Genomic DNA, 24,190 nt, shown 5'->3' with positions numbered 1-24,190 from the left:
ACACAAACATAAATAAGACGATAGATAGGAGTGATTATATAATTTGGGCAAATTGATTTCCATTAACTTCCCTATTGGACACACAACTATGCCACTTCTCTCCTGTTCTATTGTTTTTCATATCAACTTGCTTTCGTTTTCCAGAAGCCAAATGCACAGTCGTAGTCATATTAGCAACCCATTCTCGTTGTGACATCTTTAGATTCACCCTCTTCCTAAATTTCGAACAGAGATTTTCATCTCCGTCGCATATAGAACCGCGTTATCAGGTGCATTTTTTAGAATGGGGTTTTCCCGCAAATTGCATTTTGGCAAAGGTTTGAAAACTGTCTGCTTCCTTACAGGAGTTGCATGTTCTGTTAATATGCATTACCATAATCTAAATGTGATTTCTGTCATTCTGAGCACCGCGGGCGGACGCCCTAATGGGATATGCATGCATATGGATCCGGCAAATTTCTCAAATGGCCAGTAGACTAAATTAAAATCTGTTGTTCAGGGCCACATTTCCTGAACGAAACCACTGATTCACACTAGTGCTGTTTTAAATGTTACAGATGGAAATGTGATATATAGAGCTTACAATTCTATCTGACAGTCATTCCTGTTGTACACATTTCTATTTGAATTCTCTGTAATGTTGCTCCCTTCTAAATGAGCCCCTGAGCCAGGAACTCTGTTCCTGTCTTCATTACAATTGACAGCACAGACTGATAGATACCATGGTAACATCATTAGAAGAATTGACCTCCAGGACTGGACTGATACCATGGTAACATCATTATCATCATTAGAAGAATTGACATCACAGACTGAACTGATACCAAGGTAATTACATACCCGAAGCATCCATCACCCTCACACACTGTTTGTTGTATTTAGCCTGCCCTGTGGTACCATCTCTCTCACATTCTACAAGGTGTTGAAGTACACCAACATTATGTCTTCAACAGGATGTCCTGAGATACATTTAAACAACAGATACAGTATCAGTCAAACGTTTGGATACACCTACTCATTCAGGGGTTTTTCTACAAAGTAAAATAATAGTGAAGACATCAAAACTATGAAATAACAAATATGGAATCATGAAGTAACCAAAAAAGTGTTAAACAAATCAAAATATATTTTATATTTGAGATTCTTGAAAGTAGCCACCCTTTGCCTTGATGACAGCTTTGGACACTCTTGGCATTCTCTCAACCAGCTTCACATGGAATGCTTTCCAACAGTCTTTAATGAGTTCCCACATATTCTGAGCACTTGTTGGCTGCTTTTCCTTCACTCTGTGGTCTGACTCCTCCCAAACCATCTCAATTGGGTTGAGGTCGGGTGATTGTGGAGGCCCGGTCATCTGATGCAGCACTCCATCACTCTCTTTCTTGGTCGAATAGCCCTTACACAGCCTGGGGGTGTGTTGGGTCATGGTCCTGTTGAAAAACAAATGATAGTCCCACTAAGCCCAAACCAGATGGGATGGCGTATCGCTGCAGAATGCTGTGATAGCCATGCTGGTTAAGTGTGCCTTGAATTCTAAATAAATCACTGACAGTGTCACCAGCAAAGCATCCCCACACCACCACACCTCTTCCTCCATGCTTCATTGTGGGAAATACCGTTCACCCACAACACATCTCACAAAGACATGGCGGTTGGAACAAAAAATCTCAAATTTGGACAGAGTTCCACCGGTCTAATGTCCATTGCTAGTGTTTCTTGGCCCAAGAACGTCTCTTCTTATTGGTGTCCTTTAGTAGTAGTTTCAGCAATTGACCATGAAGGCCTGATTCACACAGTCTCCTCTGAACAGTTGATGTTGAGATGTGTCTGTTACTTGAACTCTGTGAAGCATTTATTTGGGCTGCAAGTTCTGAGGCTGGTAACGCTAATGAACTTATCCTCTGGGTCTTCCTTTCCTGTAGCGGTCCTCATGACAGCCACTTTCATCATAGCACTTGATGGTTTTTGCGACTGCACTTGAAGAATCTTTCAAAGTTCTTGAAATTTTCCAAATTGACTGACCTTCATGCCTTAAAGTAATGATGGACTGTCATTTATCTTTGCTTATTTGAGCTGTTCTTGCCATAATATGTACTTGGTATTTTACCAAATAATCTTCTGTATAGCACCCCTACCTTGTCACACACAACTGATTGGCTCAAATGCATTAAGAAGGAAAGAAATTCCACAAATGAACTTTTATCATGGCACTCCTGTTCATTGAAATGCATTCCAGGTGACTACCTCATGAAGCTGGTTCAGAGAAACCCTGGCCAATATAAAATACATTTTGATTTGTTTAGAAAGAAAAAGAAAAACAATGGAATGAGTAGGTGTGTCCAAACTTTTGACTGGTATTGTACATTTTCTCAGAAAACTGGAAAAAGACTACTCTCTTTCATGGAAATAAAAATCATTTTGAGAAGTGTTTTGGGGATTGTGCACAAAAGGAAAATTTGGTTTAATGTTGCGTAGCTTACAGTTTCAGAATGAAACTCTAAAGAAGGATAGACTTCTTGAGAAAGAGGAAGAAATAAACTTAGCAATGCGTCAACATTTAAACCAACATTTATACCATATAACATTTATACCGAAAACTACTGTCAAAACAAAATATAGATCAGTTAGAAGCCACTTTCAGTTAACAGTCCGCTATTTAATGTGTCTTAGTTGGAAGGGAGGGAAGGAAATACACAGGAAGTTAGAAGTGAGAAAGAAGAGTGTTTGACAGTTCTCAGCTTGTACAGCAATATTTTTTAGACATTCAGTAAAACTCTTCCCTTCTCTTAACCACAGGCATACAGTTCTGTTTTCGCACATTATCTGGTATCTTCACACCTTGCAAAGGCATGACAACACTTTCACTTCACTCTGCACCATTGTTTCTGGTTAACAACATTAGCTATAAGAGTAAGCAAACTACTGCTCTCTAGTCATGCATAGTATCAGGATTATATCATGTTATATGTGGAGAACATGCTCGTTCAGTGAGATGATATGAATGTGTTTTGTCGTGACATTGTGGGTGGATTTGGCACCATTTTAGGACGTGTTACACAATTAAGTGCAATGCTCTCATCAAGTATATTAGTTACTTAGAGTAAGAGATTGGTGGTAAGACTAAATACGGTCATTATAGATGACAGCGCTTACTCTTACTCAGGCTATGTGTGTTACTTCTATACACATGAACTCATAGGGGAAAGTGGATGGAATGACGAGGGAGGGGAGAAGAGGGAGGTGATGAGGAGGAGGGGGTGTGGCTTGAATTAGAAGCTTTCACTCTTCACAACTCTTTCACAAGCTGTCACAGGATGTCTCCGAGAGTGTGTCAGGGGGCAACGGAACAGAGTGTGTGTCTGTGACAGAGAGAGAGAGAGCACCCAGGTGTGTGTATTTAACGTAAGGAGGAGGAAGAGAGAAGTTATCGTTTGGAGATAAATGTTACTCACTGTGGAAAAGAAGAGTATTAAAACTAATTTCAGCCAGGTAAGAATCACATTTTCATGACAGAATAACTAGGCCATTTATTTCCCATTTTGTGAGGTTACTTTTTCTCTACTTCCCGGGAGTGTGGTTTATTTGATGTTTGACAGTTATGAATACTGTATTTCTCAATTTGTATCTCACCCCACTGTGACCTTTATGTGTGGTTGTGGTTGGACCATAACCTGGGAAACACCTAATTAGTACATATGGCAATACATGTAACTATGACATTCATTATCAATGAAACGCTGCGTTTGCCTTGCAGCATTGCGTTGCAGAGGCAGTTGCAGTGTGTTCGGTGTGGTGCGTCAATTTGATTTATCGATCGTATGCGTCACACTGTGTGCGTCGACACGACCTGACAGAAATGGTAGCAGAAGGTGAATGTTGAACTTCTGTTGCACACATATCCAGATGATGCTGTGTTCGAAGCGCGAGCCTTCGATCAGATACAGCAACTACAAACGGGTCTTCCAGTTAAAAACTGACCAGTGAACGTCAGTTAAGAATTGGTACCCTGCTTACGTCCTGATGATGATGGCAATAAACTCCAATTTCTGTTGGGTGATTCAATGATGATCACATAGTGAAGGAATGGGGAGAAGGAGAAAGGAAAGGGTGACAAAGCTGTGAAGACAACGTGCTGTATGTACAACATCTGCTTTCTAAAAATGCATTTTCTTAAGCGAGACGACATGTGTTACAAATTCCAAATGGAGATGCAATAGACCTATAGGGGAACCTACAGGCACATACATAGATCAACCGATAGGCATGCCTATCTAGACGGACTGAAGAAATCACAGGCAAAAGTTGTTTTGTTTGTTAAAAGAAATGAAAGGGAGTGAAATTGGGAAGACTGTAAAACAGCTGTGTGACATGTGGAAGTGAATTGTAAGTTAAGAGAATGCTTTTTGAAAAGAGAAGAGGAAGTTAGTTGCCAGTGAAGAGTGAGAGAGTGATAAGACAGACGGAGAGAGAGAAGTCAAGTGACTGGTTAAGGGAGGTCAAGTGAGTCCTAATTTGCTCTTGGGTGCGTGTGCGTGTGTGTGTGTGTGTGTGCCCCTGACACAGGAAACACCACCCCTGTCTTCCCCTTTCAAAAGATCACTAGAGGTGTCTCTATGTGACAGACAGACAACAGAGAAACAGAGAGGCAGGACAGATGCCAATAATATGAACTACTAACTTCATGAAGGGCAATTCAAATGCAGTTCTTAACCATAAGTCCTGGCAGGGATCATGCACTGACTGATTAAGCTCTCAATCAAATCGTTCCCCTAAAGGTAACCACCATGTCCTCATTTTTCTATTTCTCTTTTTTCTCCTCTGCATTGTTGGGAAGGGCTCCTCAGTAAACATGTCACTGTTAGTCTACCAATAATACTAACTTCATAAATGGCGGTTGAACTGTAGTTAATTGATCCACTACTTCTCAGGCCTTTAACAGTGCCTAACATAAGGAATAACAAACAACACAAATCCATAAAGACTTCTATTTTCTCTCATCCACTGGACAAGTTAATGACTCTGGATCCAACGTAAGTGGATCCAACGTAGAGGAAGAATGGAAAATGATGTTGGATCATCAGATCACTATTATGCCAACAACACCAGGCCTATGCTATTGAACAGAAAAGCAACATTGGCTGGCTGGGTCTGACTGTCATGGAATTATATAGTCATAAACCAGTAACTGTAGTTAATAGTTTGTAAACTGATATAATCTGCGAATCATGTCAACTAGAATTGAAGGATTATGTGTGCTGTGTCTTGTCTGGCTGTGCGCGGCAGTAGCCCCGAGACTGCCGCGCAGCTCCCCCAGGGACTGCCACGCAGAAATATCAGCCCACAGAGAGAAACAGGAGATTGTGACTTGAGTTTCGCCATCAGCTGGAAGACTGTGTCCCTTCTTGGTCAGTGTCAGTGGAGGAAAGAGAGAGCGGAGGAGGGATGATGAGAGGCGAACCCTCAGTCTGCTGCTCTCTCTCCATCAGCTGAGACTGACCATCAGATTCAGGCACCATTAGCCCAATAAAAATAGAAAGCAAATTATTTAAATGTATGCTCACTATATGATCTCACTATTACCATTGTGATCATATAGTCTACCTCAAATGTTGAAAGATAATTGAAAAAAATGTCCCGAACAGCAATTGGCAGGGCAATTCAAGCAAAGCCAATATGCGGTGATAATATATTGGGCCTATAGCTTACTTCACAAACCTCATTGCTACAGTACTGTTTTTTGATTGGTTAATGTTGCATAGGCTTACCTTTTTTAAGTCATGTATAAAACAAAATCTCAGCAGTAGATCTCGGCTTGCATTTTGATTTAAAGTGATCTTGACTCAGAAAAGGTTGGTGACCACTGTTCTCAAGTTGTCCCTGTTAACACTATCAACGTCTCCTTTTACTGTGGCAATTGTGATCGAATCGATGCCATATTAGCCACTTTCAACGCAACATACCGAAACAAAACAAACTACGCAAGAGATTTTGTTGTAGGCAGAACGCATTTTGTGTAAAATGATGGGGTACACACACTACCCCACAATGACAAAGTAAAAATAGTTTTTATTTTTATTTTAGCAAATGTATTAAAAATGAAAAAACTGAAACACCTTATTTATATAAGTATTCAGACCCTTTGCTATGAGACTTGAAATTGAGCTCAGCTGCATCCCTTTTCCATTGATCATCCTTGAGATGTTTCTACAACTTGATTGAAGTCCACCTGTGGTAAATTCCATTTATTGGGCATGATTTGGAAAGGCAGACACATTTCTATATAATGTCCCATAGTTAACAGTGCACGTCAGAGCAAAAACCCAGCCCTGAGGTCGAAGGAATTGTCCGTAGAGGTCCAAGACAGGATTGTGTCGAGGCGCAGATCTGGGGAAGCGTCCCAAAGTTTACCAAAAGGCACATTGGAGTTTACCAAAAGGCACATTAAGACACTCAGACCATGAGAAATAAGATTCTCTGGTTTGATGAAACCAAGATTGAACCCTTTGGCCTGAATGCCAAGCGTCACGTCTGGAGGAAACCTCAACCATCCCTATGGTGAAGCATGGTCGTGGCAGCATCATGCTGTGTGGATGTTTTCAGCAGCAGGGACTGGGAGACTAGTCAGGATCGAAGCAAAGATGAACGGAGCAAAGTACAGAGGGGAAAAAATGATTGAATCAATTTTAGAATAAGGTTGTAACGTAACAAAATGTAGAAAAGGTCAAGGGGTCTGAACATTTTCCGAATGCATTGTACATTGAACTGGACTGTGTTTACAGCATGATCAGTCGTGAGTAGATGCGCTTGTTTTGAGATCAAAGTGAGAGCTGCATATAGCCGCGTGTGCACATTTAGTTAATATCCTTTACTTGTTCCTAGGTTGTCATTGAAAATAAGAATGTGTTCACAACTGACTTGCCTAGTTAAATAAAGGTAAAATAATAAGTGAGTTATTAGCCCAGTTATAGATCACTTGTAGTCAGCAATAGGGGAGTGATTGCTTTCAACAGGAGCACAAACGTGTAAATTACTAGACATCTTTGAAAAGCGAGTCAGATAAAGAGCTTTTTTTGTTGTATTTTGAGACAGACTTGAATAAGCTAAGTAGCTAATAGGCAGAGGGTACAGTAGTACGATGTGTCTGATCCTCTGTAATAATGTTATGGGAATAATAATTTGTTTTATTTTGTAATGTAGTTTATTGCATCAAACAACACAACAACATTTTCAGTCACCTCTTTGTCTGACAGACAAGTGGATAAACAGGTTAATGTCAAGCCCTGTATGTTTTTTATTTTTTTCAAAAGTCTCATGGAATATAAGATATTGAACACCACACATTTGTTGCTACTGTAAACTGAATGATAAAACAGCTATTTCCATGTTAAAATGTTATGGGATGCATTTTCTCCATTGTTTTTGATGGTAAGCCACTTTGGTAGGCCTACATTATGATCGAATAGCCACAATAGCCTACAAGGCCACTGTTAAAACTGTAACTTAAAGTGGGTACATCCTCAGTGTTCACAGTAAACGCACGTATAGAATTTTCACGCCGTTCAAGTTTGCGCTCAGCAGACCTGAAATGTGCTCGGTGCCGGAAAAAAACAGAGGGAACATTGGTTACAGTTACTAAATCTATTAGTGAAAACACCCGTAGCTTGTAAAACGAACATCCCCTCGGTGACAGTGCTGTGTACCATGTGGCGGTGGCAAAGTATTATTTATAGAGCAGCTGAAATGTTTCTGCTGCTATTTTTCGCACAGCATACGACAGTTATGCAGCAGCGGGAGCAGAGCGGCGCGTTACATGCCAACTGGTTTTCTACGCAGCTTGGCTGGCTTGAACTAGATGTGTTACAGTAAGAGAATACTGTTTACAGTCACTCTATTTCAGTCAGTCTATCCCAGGCCGTCTATCTCTAATACGTGGATACTGTGGAGTCCGTCGGTCTGCATTGTAAACAAAGAGTGTCACAGAGCGTTGTTACTAAGTGTTTGGGACAGAATGCATCAAGACGCAGCAGGGTAGTGTACACTACAAGTATAGACAGAAAGGTTTTCAAGAGTTAGGTCAATAATCAAGTGGACTTTGTCCCGGATGAAGGGTCATTAGCTGCACACATACATATACTCTCTAAGAAGCATGGGTACAGTGAGGGTTTTTGCCAGGAACTAGGGAGCAGGTTGGTTGTAAAGGTTTCAGGTTGAACTATCGCAGAAAACCTTGTGGAATTATTGGCATCTCTTTGCAACAGGGTTTCACCCTGCCAGAGCAACAATGACGTCAAATGTGAAACTGAGAAAAGTGGGTGTTCTAGACTATGACACACAAATCAAAGGTAAGGGAACTCCTCGTTACTGTTTTTACCCTCTAACGTTACTCTACTGTACTGCTCATATTTAATGTTTCTCTTCTCTCCGCCCTCCGGGTGGTACATCAGAGTTCTGGTTCCATGCATGTCTGTCTAGTCACAGACTGAGTCCATATTAAATGCTTATTGACTGTAAACACATTGGACTCAATGGTACAACACAACCGTCACCTTCGGCATTTGGTTGAAGGACATGGAAGTGTAGAACTCAGTCACTATTCAAAGTCAGTAAACAAAATGGAGGCATCCCTCTGTCTATCTCTCCACTTCCCTCTTTCTTTCTCTCTCCTGCTCGCGCTCCCCCCCTCTCTCTCTCACCTACCTCCCTCCCACTCTCCCGCTCCCTCCCCAAGAGGTGCGTTGTCAGTTGTTGGACCAGTTGAAGGTGTTGGACCTGCAATTGGAGCAGAAGTCTCAGCAGCTTCAGGACCTGACAGACTACCTGCGAAGACGCAGTGAGATAGAAGGGGAGTATGCACGCTCGCTTGACAAATTGTCCGAGAGGTTCACCTCCAAAATCAAAAGGTAAATTGCTCCAAGCTCTGTTCGTGCTATGTCTGTTAGTCCTATGGTCATTGAGTTGGCAAGATGTCACAAACAGATCAGGGATCAGGCTAGAGTTGAGGTGGTCTTTGTGTCTCTGAATCCACTCTTCAAATGACATGTTTCCCAGACACAGATTAAGCCTATTCCAAAAAACTGTGGTTTTTAATTTTCCATTCTAGTATTTTCCATTCTAGTAAATGTATGGTTAAACCATGGCCCTTTCCCTGTGCCTCTATCTTTCAGGAAGGAGCCCTGTAGTGGCCAGTCTGTGGCCCAGTGTTGGCTGGTGCTCTTGGCTCAGACCAGACAGGAGAGCAGAGACCACAGTGGTCTGAGTGAAATCTGTAGGACCACCTTAACCGAGCCCCTTACTCACTGTCTGGACATCACACAGCGCCTGGCCAAGAGGGTACTGCTCCATCTTCATTTGATTAATTCAGCCAGGATAGTCCGCTCAGTAACATTTGCACTATTTTACAGGGAGTCCTGTACATTTCTCAATCTCTAATCTGTCTCTATCTCCATCTCCAATCTGTCTCTATCTCTAATCTGTCTCTATCGCCATCTCTAATCTGTCTCTATCTCCGTCTCAATCTCTAATCTGTCTTTATCTCCATCTCTAATCTCTCTCTCTCCATCTCTAATCTGCCTCTATCTTTGCCTCGGCCTCTGTTTCATTCTCCAGACATCTAACACATTTACTGGTTGATCTCTTTATTTCCAGAGTAAAGATGTCTGTACCCAGTTACAGGATGGTCTACTGAAAGTCACCACAGAGCTACAGACAGTAAGTCCAACATGTGTGGGAAGCAGACACCAGTTAAGAAACAAAGTATGACATATTTTCTAAAATAGGACACGGTGAGATATAAAGTAGTCTTCTTGGTATTTTCATGATATGACGTGTTGATGGAGGTTCTCTCTGTGTGTGTGTGTGTGTGTGTGTGCTTCAATGTTTGTGTGTGTGTGTGTTTCTCCTGGCTTGCAGGCATGGAGGACCTACTACCAGTACCATTCAGATTATGTGTCTGCAGAGGGAAAGCTGAAGGAAGCAGAGAAACAGAAACAAGGCGCTTCTAAGAAGATAGAGAAAGTAAAGAACAGCTCACATCCCTTTTTTCAAAATGTGTGTGTGTGTGTGTGTGTGTAATGGCTCATTCCGATGTGTGTTTCCAGAGACAGTGTAAAGTGCAGGAGATTCAGCTGAAGTGCACCAAGGCTCGAAACGACTACCTCCTCAACCTAGCTGCAGCCAACGCTTCCATGAACAAGTACTATCTCCAGGACATCTCCTCACTCATAGATGTGAGTGGTGCTTCACAGCTGCTGTCTGGCGTCAATAGGGAAGACACTGGATTGTACTGAAAAGTACCAGCCATAATACACAATGACTGCAATGCAATGATGCAAACTCTGCGGCCTTGTGGTAAGAGTGTCTGCCCTGAGATTGGAAAGATGTAAGTTCGATCCACGGCCGAGTCATATCAGAGATTGTAAAAATGGGATCCGAGGCGTCTCTGCCTGGCACTAAGCATTAAGGAGATAGATTAAGGGTAAGGCCCTGCGATAGACTATAGCGTCCTGTCCAAGGGGTGTACTTGGACATCACACTACAGAAACAAGAGATAGGCTCCTGCTTCTATGAGCCGTTCTGGCTCACACAAGCCAAGGTTTACTACAATACTTTACAATACAATGTGCATCCAACATGTTATCTACATGCAGGGTTGGGGTCAAGTCCATTAAATTAAATTCAGGAAGCAAACTGAAATACGCCATGAAAGTGACGCGGCAAGTAGTTTGGAATTTTTTTCATGCTTTTTGAATAGCCTTTAATGGGCTTTGCCCAATGTAACGCAATGCTCTTCAGCACAAAAATGTCATAAAAGATGTCTGGCAGAAGTACATTTATCCATAAACAAAAATATAATTTTAGATTTACGCTACCGGTCAAAGTTTTAGAACATCTACTCATTCAAGGGTTTTACTTTATTTTTTATATTTTATACATTGTAGAATAATAGTGAAGACATCAAAACTATGAAATAACACATATGGAATCATGTAGTAACCAAGAAAAGTGTTAGACAAAATATATTTTATATTTGAGATTCTTCAAATAGTCACCCTTTTCCTTGATGAGTTTTGCACACTCTTGGCATTCTCTCAATCAGCTTCATGAGGTAGTCACCTGGAATGCATTTCAATTAACAGGTGTGCCTTCTTAAAAGTTCATTTGTGGAATTTCTTTCCTTCTTAATGTGTTTGAGTCAATCAGTCACTTTCAGACATGAAGGTCAGTCAATACAGAACATTTCAAGAACTTTGAAAGTTTCTTCAAGTGCAGTCACAGAAACCATCAAGGGCTATGATGAAACTGGCTCTCATGAGGACCACCACAGGACCACCACAGGAATGGAAGACCCAGAGTTACTCAATGTTAGTGGTGTCTGTTTAACAGTCTGATGGCCTTGAGATAGAAGCTGTTTTTCAGTCTCTCGGTCCCTACTTTGATGCACCTGTACTGACCTCGCCTTCTGGATGATAGCGGGGTGAACAGGCAGTGGCTCGGGTGGTTGTTGTACTTGATGATCTTTATGGACTTCATGTGACATTGGGTGGTGTAGGTGTCCTGGAGGGCAGGTAGCGTGCGCCGGGTGATGCGTTGTACAGACCTCACTACCCTCTGGAGAGCCTTACGGTTGTGGGCGGGGCAGTTGCCGTACCAGGCGGTGATACAGCCCAACAGGATGCTCTCGATTGTGCATCTGTAAAAGTTTGTGAGTGCTTTTGGTGACAAGCCGAATTTCTTCAGCCTCCTGAGGTTGAAGAGGCGCTGCTGCACCTTCTTCACCACACTGTCTGTGTGGGTGGACCAATTCAGTTTGTCCGTGATGTGTACGCCGAGGAACTTAAAACTTACTACTCTCTCCACTACTGTCCCGTCGATGTGGATAGGGGGGCGCTCCCTCTGCTGTTTCCTGAAGTCCACGATCATCTTCTTTGTTTTGTTGACGTTGAGTGTGAGGTTATTTTCCTGACACCACACTCCGAGGGTCCTCACCTCCTCCCTGTAGGCCGTCTCATCGTTGTTGGTAATCAAGGAATTCAAGGCACACTTAACCAGCATGGTTAAGCTGGTTAATGAATACCACAGCCTTCTGCAGTGATACGCCATCCCATCTGGTTTGGGCTTAGTGGGGCTGTCATTTGTTTTTCAACAGGACAATGACCCAACACACCTCCAGGCTGTGTAAAGGCTATTTTACTAAGAAGGAGAGTGATGGAGTGCTGCATCAGATAACCTTGCCTCCACAATCCCCCAGCCTCAACCAAACTGAGATGGTTTGGGATGAGTCGGACCGCAAAGTGAAGGAAAAGCAGCCAACAAGTGCTCAGCATATGGGTGAACGCCTTCAAGACCGCATTCCAGGTGAAGCTGGATGAGACAATGCCAAGAGTTTTTAAAGCTGTCATCAAGGCGAAGGGTGGCTATTTGAAGAATGTCAAATATAAAATATATTTTGATTTGTTTAAACGCTTTTTTGGTTACTACATGATTCCATATGTGTTATTTCATAGTTTTGATGTCGTCACTATTATTCTACAATGTAGAAAACCCCTTGAATGCGTAGGTGTTCTCAAAATTTTGACCGGTAGTGTACCTTATTTGACCGCATTTTCATGGATTTCTTGAAATTATCTTGAAGTCCATTCAAAAGACCATGGACATGAATATTACGTAGGAACGAGTCACTAGCATGACGTATTCCAATTCAAATGTTTCAGTTTGCTTCCTGAATTGACTGTATTGAAATGTATTTGACCCAAACCCTGCCTATGACATAAACACATCGTCTTATCCCAGTGTCATCTCTCTGTGTCTCTCTCAGTGTTCAGATGTGGGCTACCACCTGTCTCTGTCCCGTGTGCTGTTGGCCTACCTGTCCAGCCGGTCCTGGGATCAGCAGAACTTGAGTGTAGGGCTGCAGCAGCTCCAAAGTGCTGTGTCTGGACTGGACCAGAGTCAGGACAGAGACAACCTGCTCCAGACACACACCAACACCTTCTGTCTGCCCCTCCGCTTCCACTTCCAGCCACACGACGGAGACCAGGTAGGGTGTGTGGCTTGTGTATCTCGACGTCTCATGTCTTTGCTCCCACCTGTATGATATCCCCTGATTCTTCCCTGTCCCTGTTCCTCTCAGGTGTTTGAGGTGAGTGCAGAGCAGGAGATTAGGGGTGAGATGGAGACCAGGTTCCAACAGCTACAATCTAAACTCACCGGGTTCACCCAGGAAACGGAGGAGGTAAAGTCCAGTCCACCCAATCAAATGGATAAAGCCTTTATCAACTGTTGACACAAAATGCTTTACAGTAACCGGGCCATGGCTCCCTCAAAAGCTTAAAATCGACCTTGTAGTGGATAAGATGGATTCCAATATATTCACTACACACTTTCTCCCTCCTAGGCAGATAAGACTCTACGGGCGGCCCGCGTTACCCTGCTGGAAGGTATCAGTGATGATGACCTAGATCCTCCACCCTCCAGCAGCCAGACCCAGGGCTCCCAGGTCCATCTTCAGTCCCCGTCTCAGAGCCAAGGTCAGGGGGGAAGCAATGAAAGCCTGGCCAGCAGCAGTGGCAGACCTAGTCTGGCCAGACGCAGAGCCAACCTGCAGGAGACTGAGATCCTCTACTGTACTGTGAGTCATTATTAAACTGACTTACACATAAGGGTCAGGCCAAAAGTAGTGCACTATAATAGTGGGGGTTACGGTAATGATTAAAATGAAATAGAAGGAAATGACGGTGGTGATGATGATGATGACTTTTTTGAATTGTGTTTGATTCTACTCTCAGAAAGTGAAGGAGTATCTCTGTAAAAGCGCTCTGGTATCCAAACTACAGGCTAAACATGATCTGCTTAAAGTGGCTGTAGAGAAAGGTACAGCACTAACCACTTCTACAATACGAGAGCTTGGGACGATACGTTTCTATCTGCATTTTTGTCCAAATGTAGTTATTGACATCAGCCTTGTTCTGTTCAATGGTCTCTACTTATACAGTACTCTAAATGCCCCAATTTATGTTGTAAAGTTCAAAAGAATACAAGAACAAAAATAGCAGACACCATTTAAACCCAATGAGGGTTCTGAACATTAAAGGCAGAATCCTATTTTTTCAGATAGAACCTAATAGTTCCAAGCTCTTGAATACACACACAACCGTTCGGCATGACTTTGTAGTATAGCCTCATATACAGTACACTCATTGTTGTTCCTTAATTGCCCAAGTGTCATTTTGGCTCTTCATTTCCTGTAATGCAGCTGTTACAGCTATCCTAATTGTTGCTTTTTCTACCCTTCCTAGCTGAAGCAACCAATGGTCATCGAGCCAGGTCGAGTTACATTCCTCTGTAAGGCCTTTATAACTGCCTCATAAGAGTAACATAACAGTTTAGGGCACTGTCTCATAGTCAACTGACTAGTGTGTCTTCTCCCCCCTGTAGTGGGAACTCCAGGAAGTCTGTTCGTGCGAGGATGGAGGGTCAACCTATAATCCAGTTCACCCACAAACTCTTCACTGGAGACATGCTCTCGTTCATAAAGGTGCCAGCCTACTGTTGCTTTCTGTCTACATCTCATTCTCCTCCTTGGTATCCTGATTTCAATCAACTTCTCCCAATATTCTCAGGCATCGGGCCAAGAGATCCCAGTGGTTGTGGAAAGCTGCATTCGCTTCATCAACCTCAATGGTGAGCCATTGTTGTGCATGTTTGGTGCATATTGATGCTGTATATTACAAACAGCTAATGGACTGTAAGCGTGTATCTATGAAGGTCTTCATGTCTGTCTGTCAATCAATCCTAAACTGTAGGTCTCCACCATGAGGGTATCTTCAGAGTACCAGGGTCTCAGGCCGAGGTCAACAGTCTGAGAGATGCGTTTGAGAGAGGTAGGCCCGTCTGCTGTCCCTGTCTGCCGGTTGGTCATTTATTGGAATGAATCTTGTCCGGGAGGCAGCTCTGCAGGGTGGTCACTAGTTGGCCTAGCCACAAAGTAATACAATCAGATTTGAAACCTAACCCTAATCTTAACCACGCTGCTAACCTTGTCTAACCCTAACCTTAATTGTTTGTTTTTATACGATATAGCCAATTTTGACTTTGCGGCTAGCCCATCTGGCAGAAACCGGTCAGCGCTGCCTCCAGGGCAATATTCATCCCAATAAACATCAACCTGCTCCTTGCCTGCTGCTCTGGATTAAGCTGGCATTGGGCTAAATGTAACCAATGGCATAGTCCCAAAACGGCAAGCTCAGGCAGGCTCAATTGAACAGTCAGAGCATTTAGATAGAAAGTTAATTTTATTTGAACCTAGGTCTGGTGTCTATGGAAGCCATAGTCCAGCGCTGTAGTATTGATCATTAATAATGGTGGGCAATGTGCCCTTGGTGTTCCCTGTAGGAGAGGACCCCCTGGCAGACAGCAGGTGTGACATGGACTTAGTTGCAGGAGTACTGAAGCTCTACTTCAGAACCCTGGAGAACCCTCTCTTTCCTCAGGACAGCACCAGTCAGCTCCTGGAGTACGCAGGTAAGTGTGTGCGTGGGGGGTTGGGTGATTGTATGTGTGAGGGTGGGTGGGGAGTGGGGGTTGTTTGAGTGTGTATATGTGTGCATTGGGTAGCTTTTCATATGCTTTTCCTTAATCTTTCTCCTTGTTGCACCCAACCCTTCCAGAGATTGATAACGAGACAGAGAGAGCAGCTCAACTCAAATCGGTCATCTCCTCCTATCCTCCACCTGTCATCATCGTCATGAGATACCTCTTTGCATTCCTCCATCAGTAAGTATCTCTGTTCTATTTCTAAAACATTGTCCACCAACAAACACTTATTTGGGATTTTTTACTGTCATTGTCAAGAGGAACTAACCAAACACTTACCAGACGTACCACAAAGCCCTTGCAAATGTCAGTATTGCAAAGAAAACCCTCTGTTTAAAGAAGAGAGAAGCAGCCATTTGATGAGATCGCTCTTTTCTAAAAACACAATCAGGTTGCTTCCCAAATGGCACCCTATTCCCTATATAGGCTCTGGTCAAAAGTGTTGCACTACACTTACAAAAAAAGGGTTCCAAACGGGTTCTTTGGCTGTCCCCATAGGATAACCCTTTTTGGTTCCAGGTAGAATTATTTTTGTGTCCAGGTAGAACCCTCTGTGGAAAGGAGTTTTTCATGGAACCCAAAAGGATTCTACCTGGAACCAAAAAGGGTTCTTCAAAGGGTCAGGGAGCCATTTGGTTCACCACTAAGAGCTTGAACTGTGACATTTCAGCTGTCTTATTATGTTATTCTTCTTCTTCTTGCCCTCTTCTCCCTTTCTCTCTCTCTTTCTGTCTCCTTCCCTCTTTCCCCCTCTTCTTCTCTCTTTTCCTCCCCACCTCTCTCTCTCCCTCCCCTCCTCTCTATCTGTCGCTTTCTCTTTCTCTCTCCCACTCTCTCGCGCTACCTCCCTCCCTCTCTCCCCTTCTATCTCCCCCTCTTCCCCCAGTGTATCCCAGTACAGCGATGAGAACATGATGCAGCCCTATAACTTAGCCGTGTGCTTCGGCCCTAGTCTGGTGCGAGGGTTGCAGGATGAGGATGTTGTTACTCTGCAGCCTCAGATCAACTCTCTGGTGAAGGGCCTCATTTTGCAGCACGAGAGCATCTTCCCCAGCCCGACCGAGCTACAGGGACCGGTGTATGAGAAATGCATGACGCTGGAGCAAGACGACTGGTGACAGAAAACGCATAGATAAATGGACAGCGACCTAGACAAACACACACGCAAGCACATACTCAGGCACATACACTTGATGTTGATCGTCTGTGTTTATTTTGCAGTGAGGAGGGAGAAGGGGATTCAGAAATCCTCAGTAAAGGTGAGAAGGGGCCGGCTGCTAACTTCATGTGTGTTTGACAAAGGGATATTGTTTTTCCATCTATGCTTTATGAGAAACACAAACCCGAAATCTTGATTGATGTGCATTGTCCCAGTCCAAAAAATGTTATAACTCTTTGTGATCCAGAGTCCGAGTCAAAGGGAGAGCGATCTCGATCCAATAGCAGCTGCAGTTCCAGACCATCCCCAGCAGGAGGGAGTGTGTCCCTTAGAGAAAAGTTCACCATACAGATCCCCATAGCAGGCCCCGCCTTACACGGCAGGCCCCGCTCCCCCCGCTACACACGCAAAGAGTAAGTACTGTCGTGTAATCAAAGTTGTCTGGATGTGAGTAAAATAGCTACTAACGGTGTATCCTCAGGAAGGCACATTTATTGCTAACGTCAAGTTGCTTCATATTACAAACCACATGAGAGAGAAATATGCTTTCCTCACGAACTGCTAAATTCCCACAGGCCCTCATTAGCAAATGCCCAATCAGGATGCAATATTCAGAACACCACATCTTCCCTTTTCAGAGAACAAAGATTAGACTTCCTTTGTCTCAATAGACCTCAAGGGATTATTTTGCTGTTCCTGCATAGTTATTCTAGAACATTTCTACATAGTCATGAACATATTTTCTGTAAACTTTAACCCAAAAGGTCTAATTTCTTTAAACATAAATCTACCCCACAGGTAAGTTAAAACTGTAAGAACTTGACAGCTGTTGTTTGGGCTTATTTATTGGTTTTAACTTTGAGCTCAGTAAGATCGTGGTGCTGCATGTTCCCTCAGCACTGTTCCTGTGACTTTTGAGTCAGTCACCCACACCTGTGTTCCAGGTGGGAGTCTGCTGAGGTCGCTGACTCGGTGACTCTTGTTGAAACCTTGCTGTACCTCACTCATTCTCTCCTTTTCCTTTGAGCTGACCGCAGCTGTGTTTGGGAGTAATGGGTCTAGCAGTGATGGGAGTGTTGGCACTGTGGTTTGAAGCTTTTGTCTCATCAGCAGTTGCCATTCTGGAGTAGAGTTGACTGATAGGCCGGCAAAGCAAGGTAAGGGTCAGCTGCTTTCTTGAGGAGGTTCTTCACCGTCTGAGCTTTCTAGTGCTGGACTGCTGGTGACATGGCAAAATCCATACTCGGCAGCGAAGTTGGAAACGGATCTTCCGGGGAACTGAGGCCCATTGTCCGTAAGCAGGACCTCAGGTACCCCATGGCGGGCAAAGATGGACTTCAGATGAACTACGACGCCCGCAGACTTTGTTAGCGACAGGTTTGCGATCTCCGCATACCTTGAGAAGTAGTCCACCACTAGCAGGTAGGTGGTGCTTTTCAGAGTGAACAAGTCCGCTCCCAGTCTTTGCCAGGGTCTCTCTGGAAGATGTGACGGTATGAGTGGGTCTGTGTGGTTTGTGCGCTCTTTGATGCATGTCCTGCATTGAAGCACAAGTTTGTTCATTTGCTGGCTGAGTCCAGGCCGCCATAGAGCCTGTTGTGTGCGTTCTTTGCACTTGATGACCCTCGTGCAGCTTAGTGAGGTCATCATTTTGTAAGGCTGATGGAGTGACAAGTCTTGTTCCTTTAAACACAAGACCGTTGTGCACTGTGAGAAAAGCGTGTTCTGCCCAGTACAGTTTCAGCATCCGCTTAACTCAGACCATCCTTCCTGACACATTGTTATGATGTTTAAGCACACACTGTCGGCTTAGATTTGTTCTCTCAGATTGTCCATGTAGGAAATGCTGGAAGCTGAAAGCTGTTCCATGATGGCATCCACATATATATTTGTGCTCTCCATGTGCTCCTTTTCTGCAGCAGTAGCTTTGGCTTTCACTGGCGCACATGACAGCGTATCTGCAGTCCACAGACTTTCCACTGACATGAGCAATCTTGTAGGAATATCTCATAATCTCATTCTGAAGCGTTGGATTGGTGGAGGAAGGTGTCCATGGGTTGGTTCCCCAGAAAGCTCAGGAGTGGTTTGTGATCAGTTCCCAGCTGAAAGTGTTGACCGATGAAAAAGTCTCTGAAACTTTCACATGCCCATGTCAGCCCCAGAGCTTATTTTTCCACTTGAGCGTATCTCTGCTCGGTCATTGTGAGAGACCAGGAGGCGTAGGCAACGGGTCTCCATTCCTCACTCTTCTTCTGCAGCAGCACTCCTCCTAGTCCGTAGGAAGACGCATCAGCTGACACCTTGATCTCTTTGTTTGGGCTGTACAGGGCTAGCACGGGTGTGGACGTCAGCTCCTCCTTCAGCTCTTTGAAGGCTCCCTCAGTACCAGTGGTTTTTATCTTTGAAAGTAGGTCTCGTCCTTTTTTGCAAGCAAAGGGATGACCTTTCACAGTTGGTTCACAAATCCTAGAAAACTCTGTAGCTTGATGATGTTGGATGGCTCCGCACTTCCTGACAGCCTCTGTCTTTGTTGGGTCGGGCTGTACTCCTTTGTCCGAGATAATGTGGCCCAGGAACTTCACTTCCTCCTTTGACTGGTCACATTTGCCCATGTTCAGAGTTAAGCCGACTTTTTCCATCTTCTGCAATGCGGCATGAAGTCTTGCATCATGCGCTTCCTGAGTTTGGCCCGAGGCCAACAGATCATCCATGTGACAGACCACACCTTCCTGGCCTTCAGTGACCTCTGTCACCATTCTGTTCTGGAAGTGTTCAGGTGCTGAAGCGATGCCAAAAGGCAGACTGTTGAAGTTGTAACGTCCGAAAGGCGTGATGAAGGTTGTTAGCTTTACTGACTCCTCGGCTAGCGGGATCTGCCAGAAGCCCATGTTCAGTTCGAGCTTGTGAAAGATCTTCGCCCCGGCTAGTGAGCCAAAGTTCTGCTCGACAGTGGGAAGTATGTATTTTTCTCTACACACTGACTCATTGAGACTGGTGAAATCAACACATATCCGCACGTCCCTCTTCTTCATTGGGACAACCACCGTGCCGGCGCACCAGTCCGTGGGCTCCTCCGCTCTGGTGAAAACCTTTCCTGCGCTCTAGCTCACTGTGTCACCTCGCAGGCAACTTTGATGCGGTTTCACTTCTTCCGTTTGCCTTGCCATCTCAATGGCTCTCTCTAGTGTGAGATCTGTATCTAGCTGCATACGTTCTGACAGACGCATGTCTAGCCTGTCTTTAATTAGTTAATCATGCAAAAGTCCATAGTTGCAATATTCTGCTAGGGCATATAAGGCTGTGACAAAATAATCCACTGTTTCATTTCCCCCCCGGTCTCCACATGTTAAAGCGGTCTCGCTCATAGATCACATTCTTTTTCACAATAAAGAATGCATGAAATCTCTTATTTGTCCATACTGCTTTTGCTCGAGTTTGTTCTCTCTCATACAGTACATGAGAGTGTTTACCTGGTTCTCCTCGATAGATTTGTGAAGATTCTCCCGCAATGTCTTCCATGCTGATTAGCCTCCTCGATTCTCCCCCCAAAAGCTTTCAACCAGGTGCTGTAAGCTAAACTCTGTTAGTAAGCCGTTCTAGTCCACTTCTAACACCATGTAGCGTAATCAAACCTGTCTGTATGTGAGTAATATAACTACTAACGGTGCATCTTTATGAAGGCACATTTTTTGCTAACTTCATGTTGCTTCACATTACGAGCCACATGAACCCCTACATTCCCACAGTATATGGCCAATCAGGATGCAATATGGAAATAACACCACAAGTACCATCAAAGATATTTCACCTATTACTGTGGTACCTGTACCACTGAGACTTTAAACCACATTGTAGCCCAGTGGCGGTCAGTGCCGTTTAAGATGATAGAGGAATATTTTTTTCCATGAGCATGGCCTTTTTTCTATTACAGCATATTGGATGACTGTTATTCAAATTCCATTCACCCAGTTCAATTGAACAGTAATATGTTTAGGCTACTACATGATACTCAAATTTTCCCTATACCCATCATGAGGTTGCTACAACCTAGCCTATGAATGAAGTTTACAACGTAGTCCCACACAGGTCGAGGGAAATTTGAGGTGACAAACAGTAACACATTCAATACCGCCTTGCACACTCTTGCCTACGTCTAGATGATATAGGGTGTAATCATTAATCCAACAGTTATAAACCAGTTTCTATTGGACAAATTCCGGTATGTTTACACCAATTTTGTCCCGTTTGCTTCCGTTTCAGAAAAGTTTTTCAGCAGAGTCAGCGGAATGAATACCCAGTTCACTTTCAAAGCAGCCAGATTGTATTCCTTCTCGCATCTATGTGATCTCCACCTTTCACCTTTTCCCTTCGCTTGTGGACTTCAATGCACAACACATCAGCAGTATGGCGAAGAACCTCTCCAAGCCAAACCAGATCATAAACACAGCCTACATCATTGTCACCACGTTAGCTAAAGTAACATCATAGTCAACATAGATAATAGAACTAACGCGTTAGTAAACTCACTACAATCATGCAGTAACGTTACAGTGTACAGTCAGTAAGCAGTTTAGCACTTACAATGGCGGGTCCCAGAGGCAATAAATGAGGAAAACCAGATACAGAGTTGTGTTGGATAGTCATAACCAGCTAGTTTTCATAGCATCCTCTGTTTGAGCAGGGTGTTTGAGTAGGCTAAACTACCTAGCTGCATTTGCAAAGTAAGTCAAATCAAATCAAATGTATTTATATAGCCCTTCGTACATCAGCTGATATCTCAAAGTGCTGTACAGAAACCTAGAGAGGAACCAGGCTATGTGGGGTGGCCAGTCCTCTTCTGGCTGTGTGGGGTGGAGATTATAACAGAACATGGCCAAGATGTTCAAATGTTCATAAATGACCAGCATGGTCGAAATAATAACAAGGCAGAACAGTTGAAACTGGAGCAGCAGCACGGTCAGGTGGACTGGGGACAGCAAGGAGTCATCATGTCAGGTAGTCCTGGGGCATGGTCCTAGGGCTCAGGTCAGTTGAAACTGGAGCAGCAGCACGGCCAGGTGGACTGGGGACAGCAAGGAGTCATCATGTCAGGTAGTCCTGGGGCATGGTCCTAGGGCTCAGGTCCTCCGAGAGAGAGAAAGAAAGAGAGAAGGAGAGAATTACACATAAACTACTGCAGCATAAATACTGGAGGCTGAGACAGGAGGGGTCAGTGAAACTGAAAGTTTAAAAAATTGACGAAATCTCTATCTTTCGCTCTCGCTTTTCCTTCATTTAGGAATAAATTAATTTAACTGTTCAACTATTGTCTTTCTCTCTCTTTGACTCAACTACTCAGCTAGCTAGCTGTAGCTTATGCTTTCTGTACTAGATTAATTCTCTGATCCTTTGATTGGGTGGACAACATTTAAGTTCATGTGCAAGAGCTCTGATTGGTTAGAGGATGTCCCCTGGAAGTTGTCATCATAATTACTGTGTAAGTCTATTGAGGGGGGTTAGAACCATGTCTCCTAGGTTTTGTTTTGAAGTCAATGTACCCAGAGGAGGACGGAAATAGTTGTCCTCCGGCTACACCATGGTGCTACCCTACAGAGTGCTGTTGAGGCTACTGTCGACCTTCATTGCAAAATCAATTTAGTCAATTATTTGCATCCACTGCTGTAGCCATAACTTTGGTAGTAATATGTACCATCTACTCTGATATTCACAGGGTATTTTTACTAGTTATTGTTGTATTGTTTTAGCACTCAATGTCATAAATTGTAGTGACCTAAATAAGCTTAAGCGGGGGAACTGAAATTCTCTCTCTACCCTCTCTCTTTACCCTCTCTGTTTTTCACAGAGCCCAAGACCTGTCATCCAGTGAAGATATAACAGTTCAGGTTGACAAGGTCTGACATGTTTTTCATTAAGCTAATATTTAATATTTAATTTCTGTAATTACCGGCAGCAGCTGTTGCAATTACTGTTGTCATTTTTGAACTCACTAAGCGTGCATAATAAGAGGTTTGCGACCACGCTAGAGGGACTCCACTTCGGTCCAGTGAAGACAAACATCTCTGTCCTCGATTCTTCTCTTTTTTTCTTCCCTTCATCATTGTCCCCCTCCTCCCGTATTCCCTCTTTTCATCTCACAGGAGGTCTGCCGCCAGATGAGCTCTGTCTTCAAGGAGCTTATCGCTCGACAATCATTCCCTCCTCCATCCTCCTCCATCCCCCCGGTCACCTCGTCCCGCTCTTCCCAACCTCCTCCAGAGCAGAAGAGAGGAGGGGTCGGGCGCAGAAGGGAAAGACCTGTTTAGATCTGACCAACTGGACTGGTAAAAAGAGAGAGGGGACCATCCATGGCTCGATGGATGAATAAATGAATGAAAGGAAGGAGAGAGACGAAAGAGTCAAGAGACTTAGACAAGATGACACAGTGTAGGTTGACAGGTTGTGACAGCAGCCTTTGACAGTGGGATTACAGATGGCTGGGTTACAGGAAACGCAGTCAGTTCACTGTACTGTATGAGTCTGCTCAGACAGCAGCCTTCATTGTGAAGCCTGTGAATGGACAGTCACAGACAAAAGGGTTTGACTCCTACTGTGAAGCCTTTTGTTAGTGTGTTTGATACAACACACCCCAATGACCCCCACTCTGATTTTCAGTGTAGGGCTGTGTCCCCCTTCTCCACACTTTTCCCAAAGTGTGCACTTGCACAGTCCCTGCCATGGATTTGAAAAGCATTGGATTGTAAGCTTTAAGGGGATTCTTGCTATTGCAAGTGGACAGACAGGTTTCGATTCCCACTGTGAAGCCTTGTTTTTGGTTAGCCTGATCCCAGATCTGTATGTGGGACCAGGCTGTGTTTGATAGAACCCCAGTGACCCCAGTGACACACTCCAGTGACCCCAGTGACTTTCAATGCTACACAGTCAATGGCAGATTTTGAGTTGGTATATCATAACTTATTTTACCCACAATGACTTGGAATGTACACTATTATCAGTGTTGTTTGTATTCTATGCTCTTGTGGTTATGGGCCTATGGAGGCCCTCTATGCCCAATGTGTGCAATGCCAACACCAAGACAAGCGCTCACTATCTGATTTGGTCAGTTCACGGTTCATGTTTGGGTAGGCCTATAATTCTGAACATTCAACGGCCATATGGTCTTTATCATAGAGATCCTATAAGACATATGTTCTATCAACTTTTATCAGATGACATGTCCATTTTTAACCTGTACCAGCAAGATCTCCTGTCTGTGATTGAGTCACTGAGCTACTGATAACGATGAACTTTTACATGTTGTATTGCTATTTTTATATTGTTTTCTGGATCTGATGATTGTTTGAATAAATGTTTATGTTGAATTGGTTCAGAATTTCCCATGTTACTGTAGGTCTGTACTTCACATTGTACTGGATACTGAGAAGATATTTGCAGTTAGACATT

The 24,190-nt window shown here is 43.7% G+C and overlaps 1 protein-coding gene across 5 annotated transcripts; it reads left to right on the top strand.

Moving 5' to 3' along the window:
* On the top strand, nucleotides 1-24,112 carry LOC118360135 (SLIT-ROBO Rho GTPase-activating protein 3-like). 5 transcript variants are annotated; one of them, XM_035739312.2, is made up of 23 exons: nucleotides 3,304-3,489; nucleotides 4,564-4,775; nucleotides 8,259-8,342; nucleotides 8,729-8,900; nucleotides 9,165-9,330; nucleotides 9,646-9,708; nucleotides 9,910-10,014; nucleotides 10,098-10,226; nucleotides 12,815-13,036; nucleotides 13,130-13,231; nucleotides 13,394-13,627; nucleotides 13,785-13,869; nucleotides 14,295-14,340; nucleotides 14,434-14,533; nucleotides 14,619-14,679; nucleotides 14,802-14,879; nucleotides 15,391-15,519; nucleotides 15,666-15,771; nucleotides 16,478-16,705; nucleotides 16,813-16,850; nucleotides 16,998-17,163; nucleotides 22,593-22,641; nucleotides 22,888-24,112. In XM_035739312.2, the coding sequence occupies exons 3-23, from the start codon at nucleotides 8,282-8,284 to the stop codon at nucleotides 23,050-23,052; spliced, it is 2,505 nt and encodes an 834-aa protein (XP_035595205.1). In that variant the 5' UTR covers nucleotides 3,304-3,489; nucleotides 4,564-4,775; nucleotides 8,259-8,281; the 3' UTR covers nucleotides 23,053-24,112. The 5 variants fall into 5 exon arrangements, with proteins under 5 accessions (XP_035595206.1, XP_035595205.1, XP_035595207.1 ...); XM_035739313.2 differs by lacking the exons at nucleotides 3,304-3,489; nucleotides 4,564-4,775 and adding an exon at nucleotides 1-828; XM_035739314.2 differs by lacking the exon at nucleotides 4,564-4,775 and having other exon boundaries at nucleotides 14,295-14,322.
* The last annotated feature ends 78 nt before the right edge of the window (nucleotides 24,113-24,190 follow it).

Source organism: Oncorhynchus keta, chromosome 27 (assembly GCF_023373465.1).
Source record: "Oncorhynchus keta strain PuntledgeMale-10-30-2019 chromosome 27, Oket_V2, whole genome shotgun sequence".
In the NCBI taxonomy this organism is placed as follows: Eukaryota; Metazoa; Chordata; class Actinopteri; order Salmoniformes; family Salmonidae; genus Oncorhynchus; species Oncorhynchus keta.
This window is presented reverse-complemented; position numbering and strand designations above follow the sequence as displayed.

Bases quoted from the DNA above. Each gene is read 5' to 3' on its own strand.
- LOC118360135 (XM_035739313.2), top strand. From the start codon at position 8,282: ATGACGTCAAATGTGAAACTGAGAAAAGTGGGTGTTCTAGACTATGAC. The intron at 13,037-13,129 runs GTAGGGTGTGTG...TGTTCCTCTCAG, and splicing joins AGCCACACGACGGAGACCAG to GTGTTTGAGGTGAGTGCAGA. The intron at 15,520-15,665 runs GTAAGTGTGTGC...CAACCCTTCCAG, and splicing joins TCAGCTCCTGGAGTACGCAG to AGATTGATAACGAGACAGAG.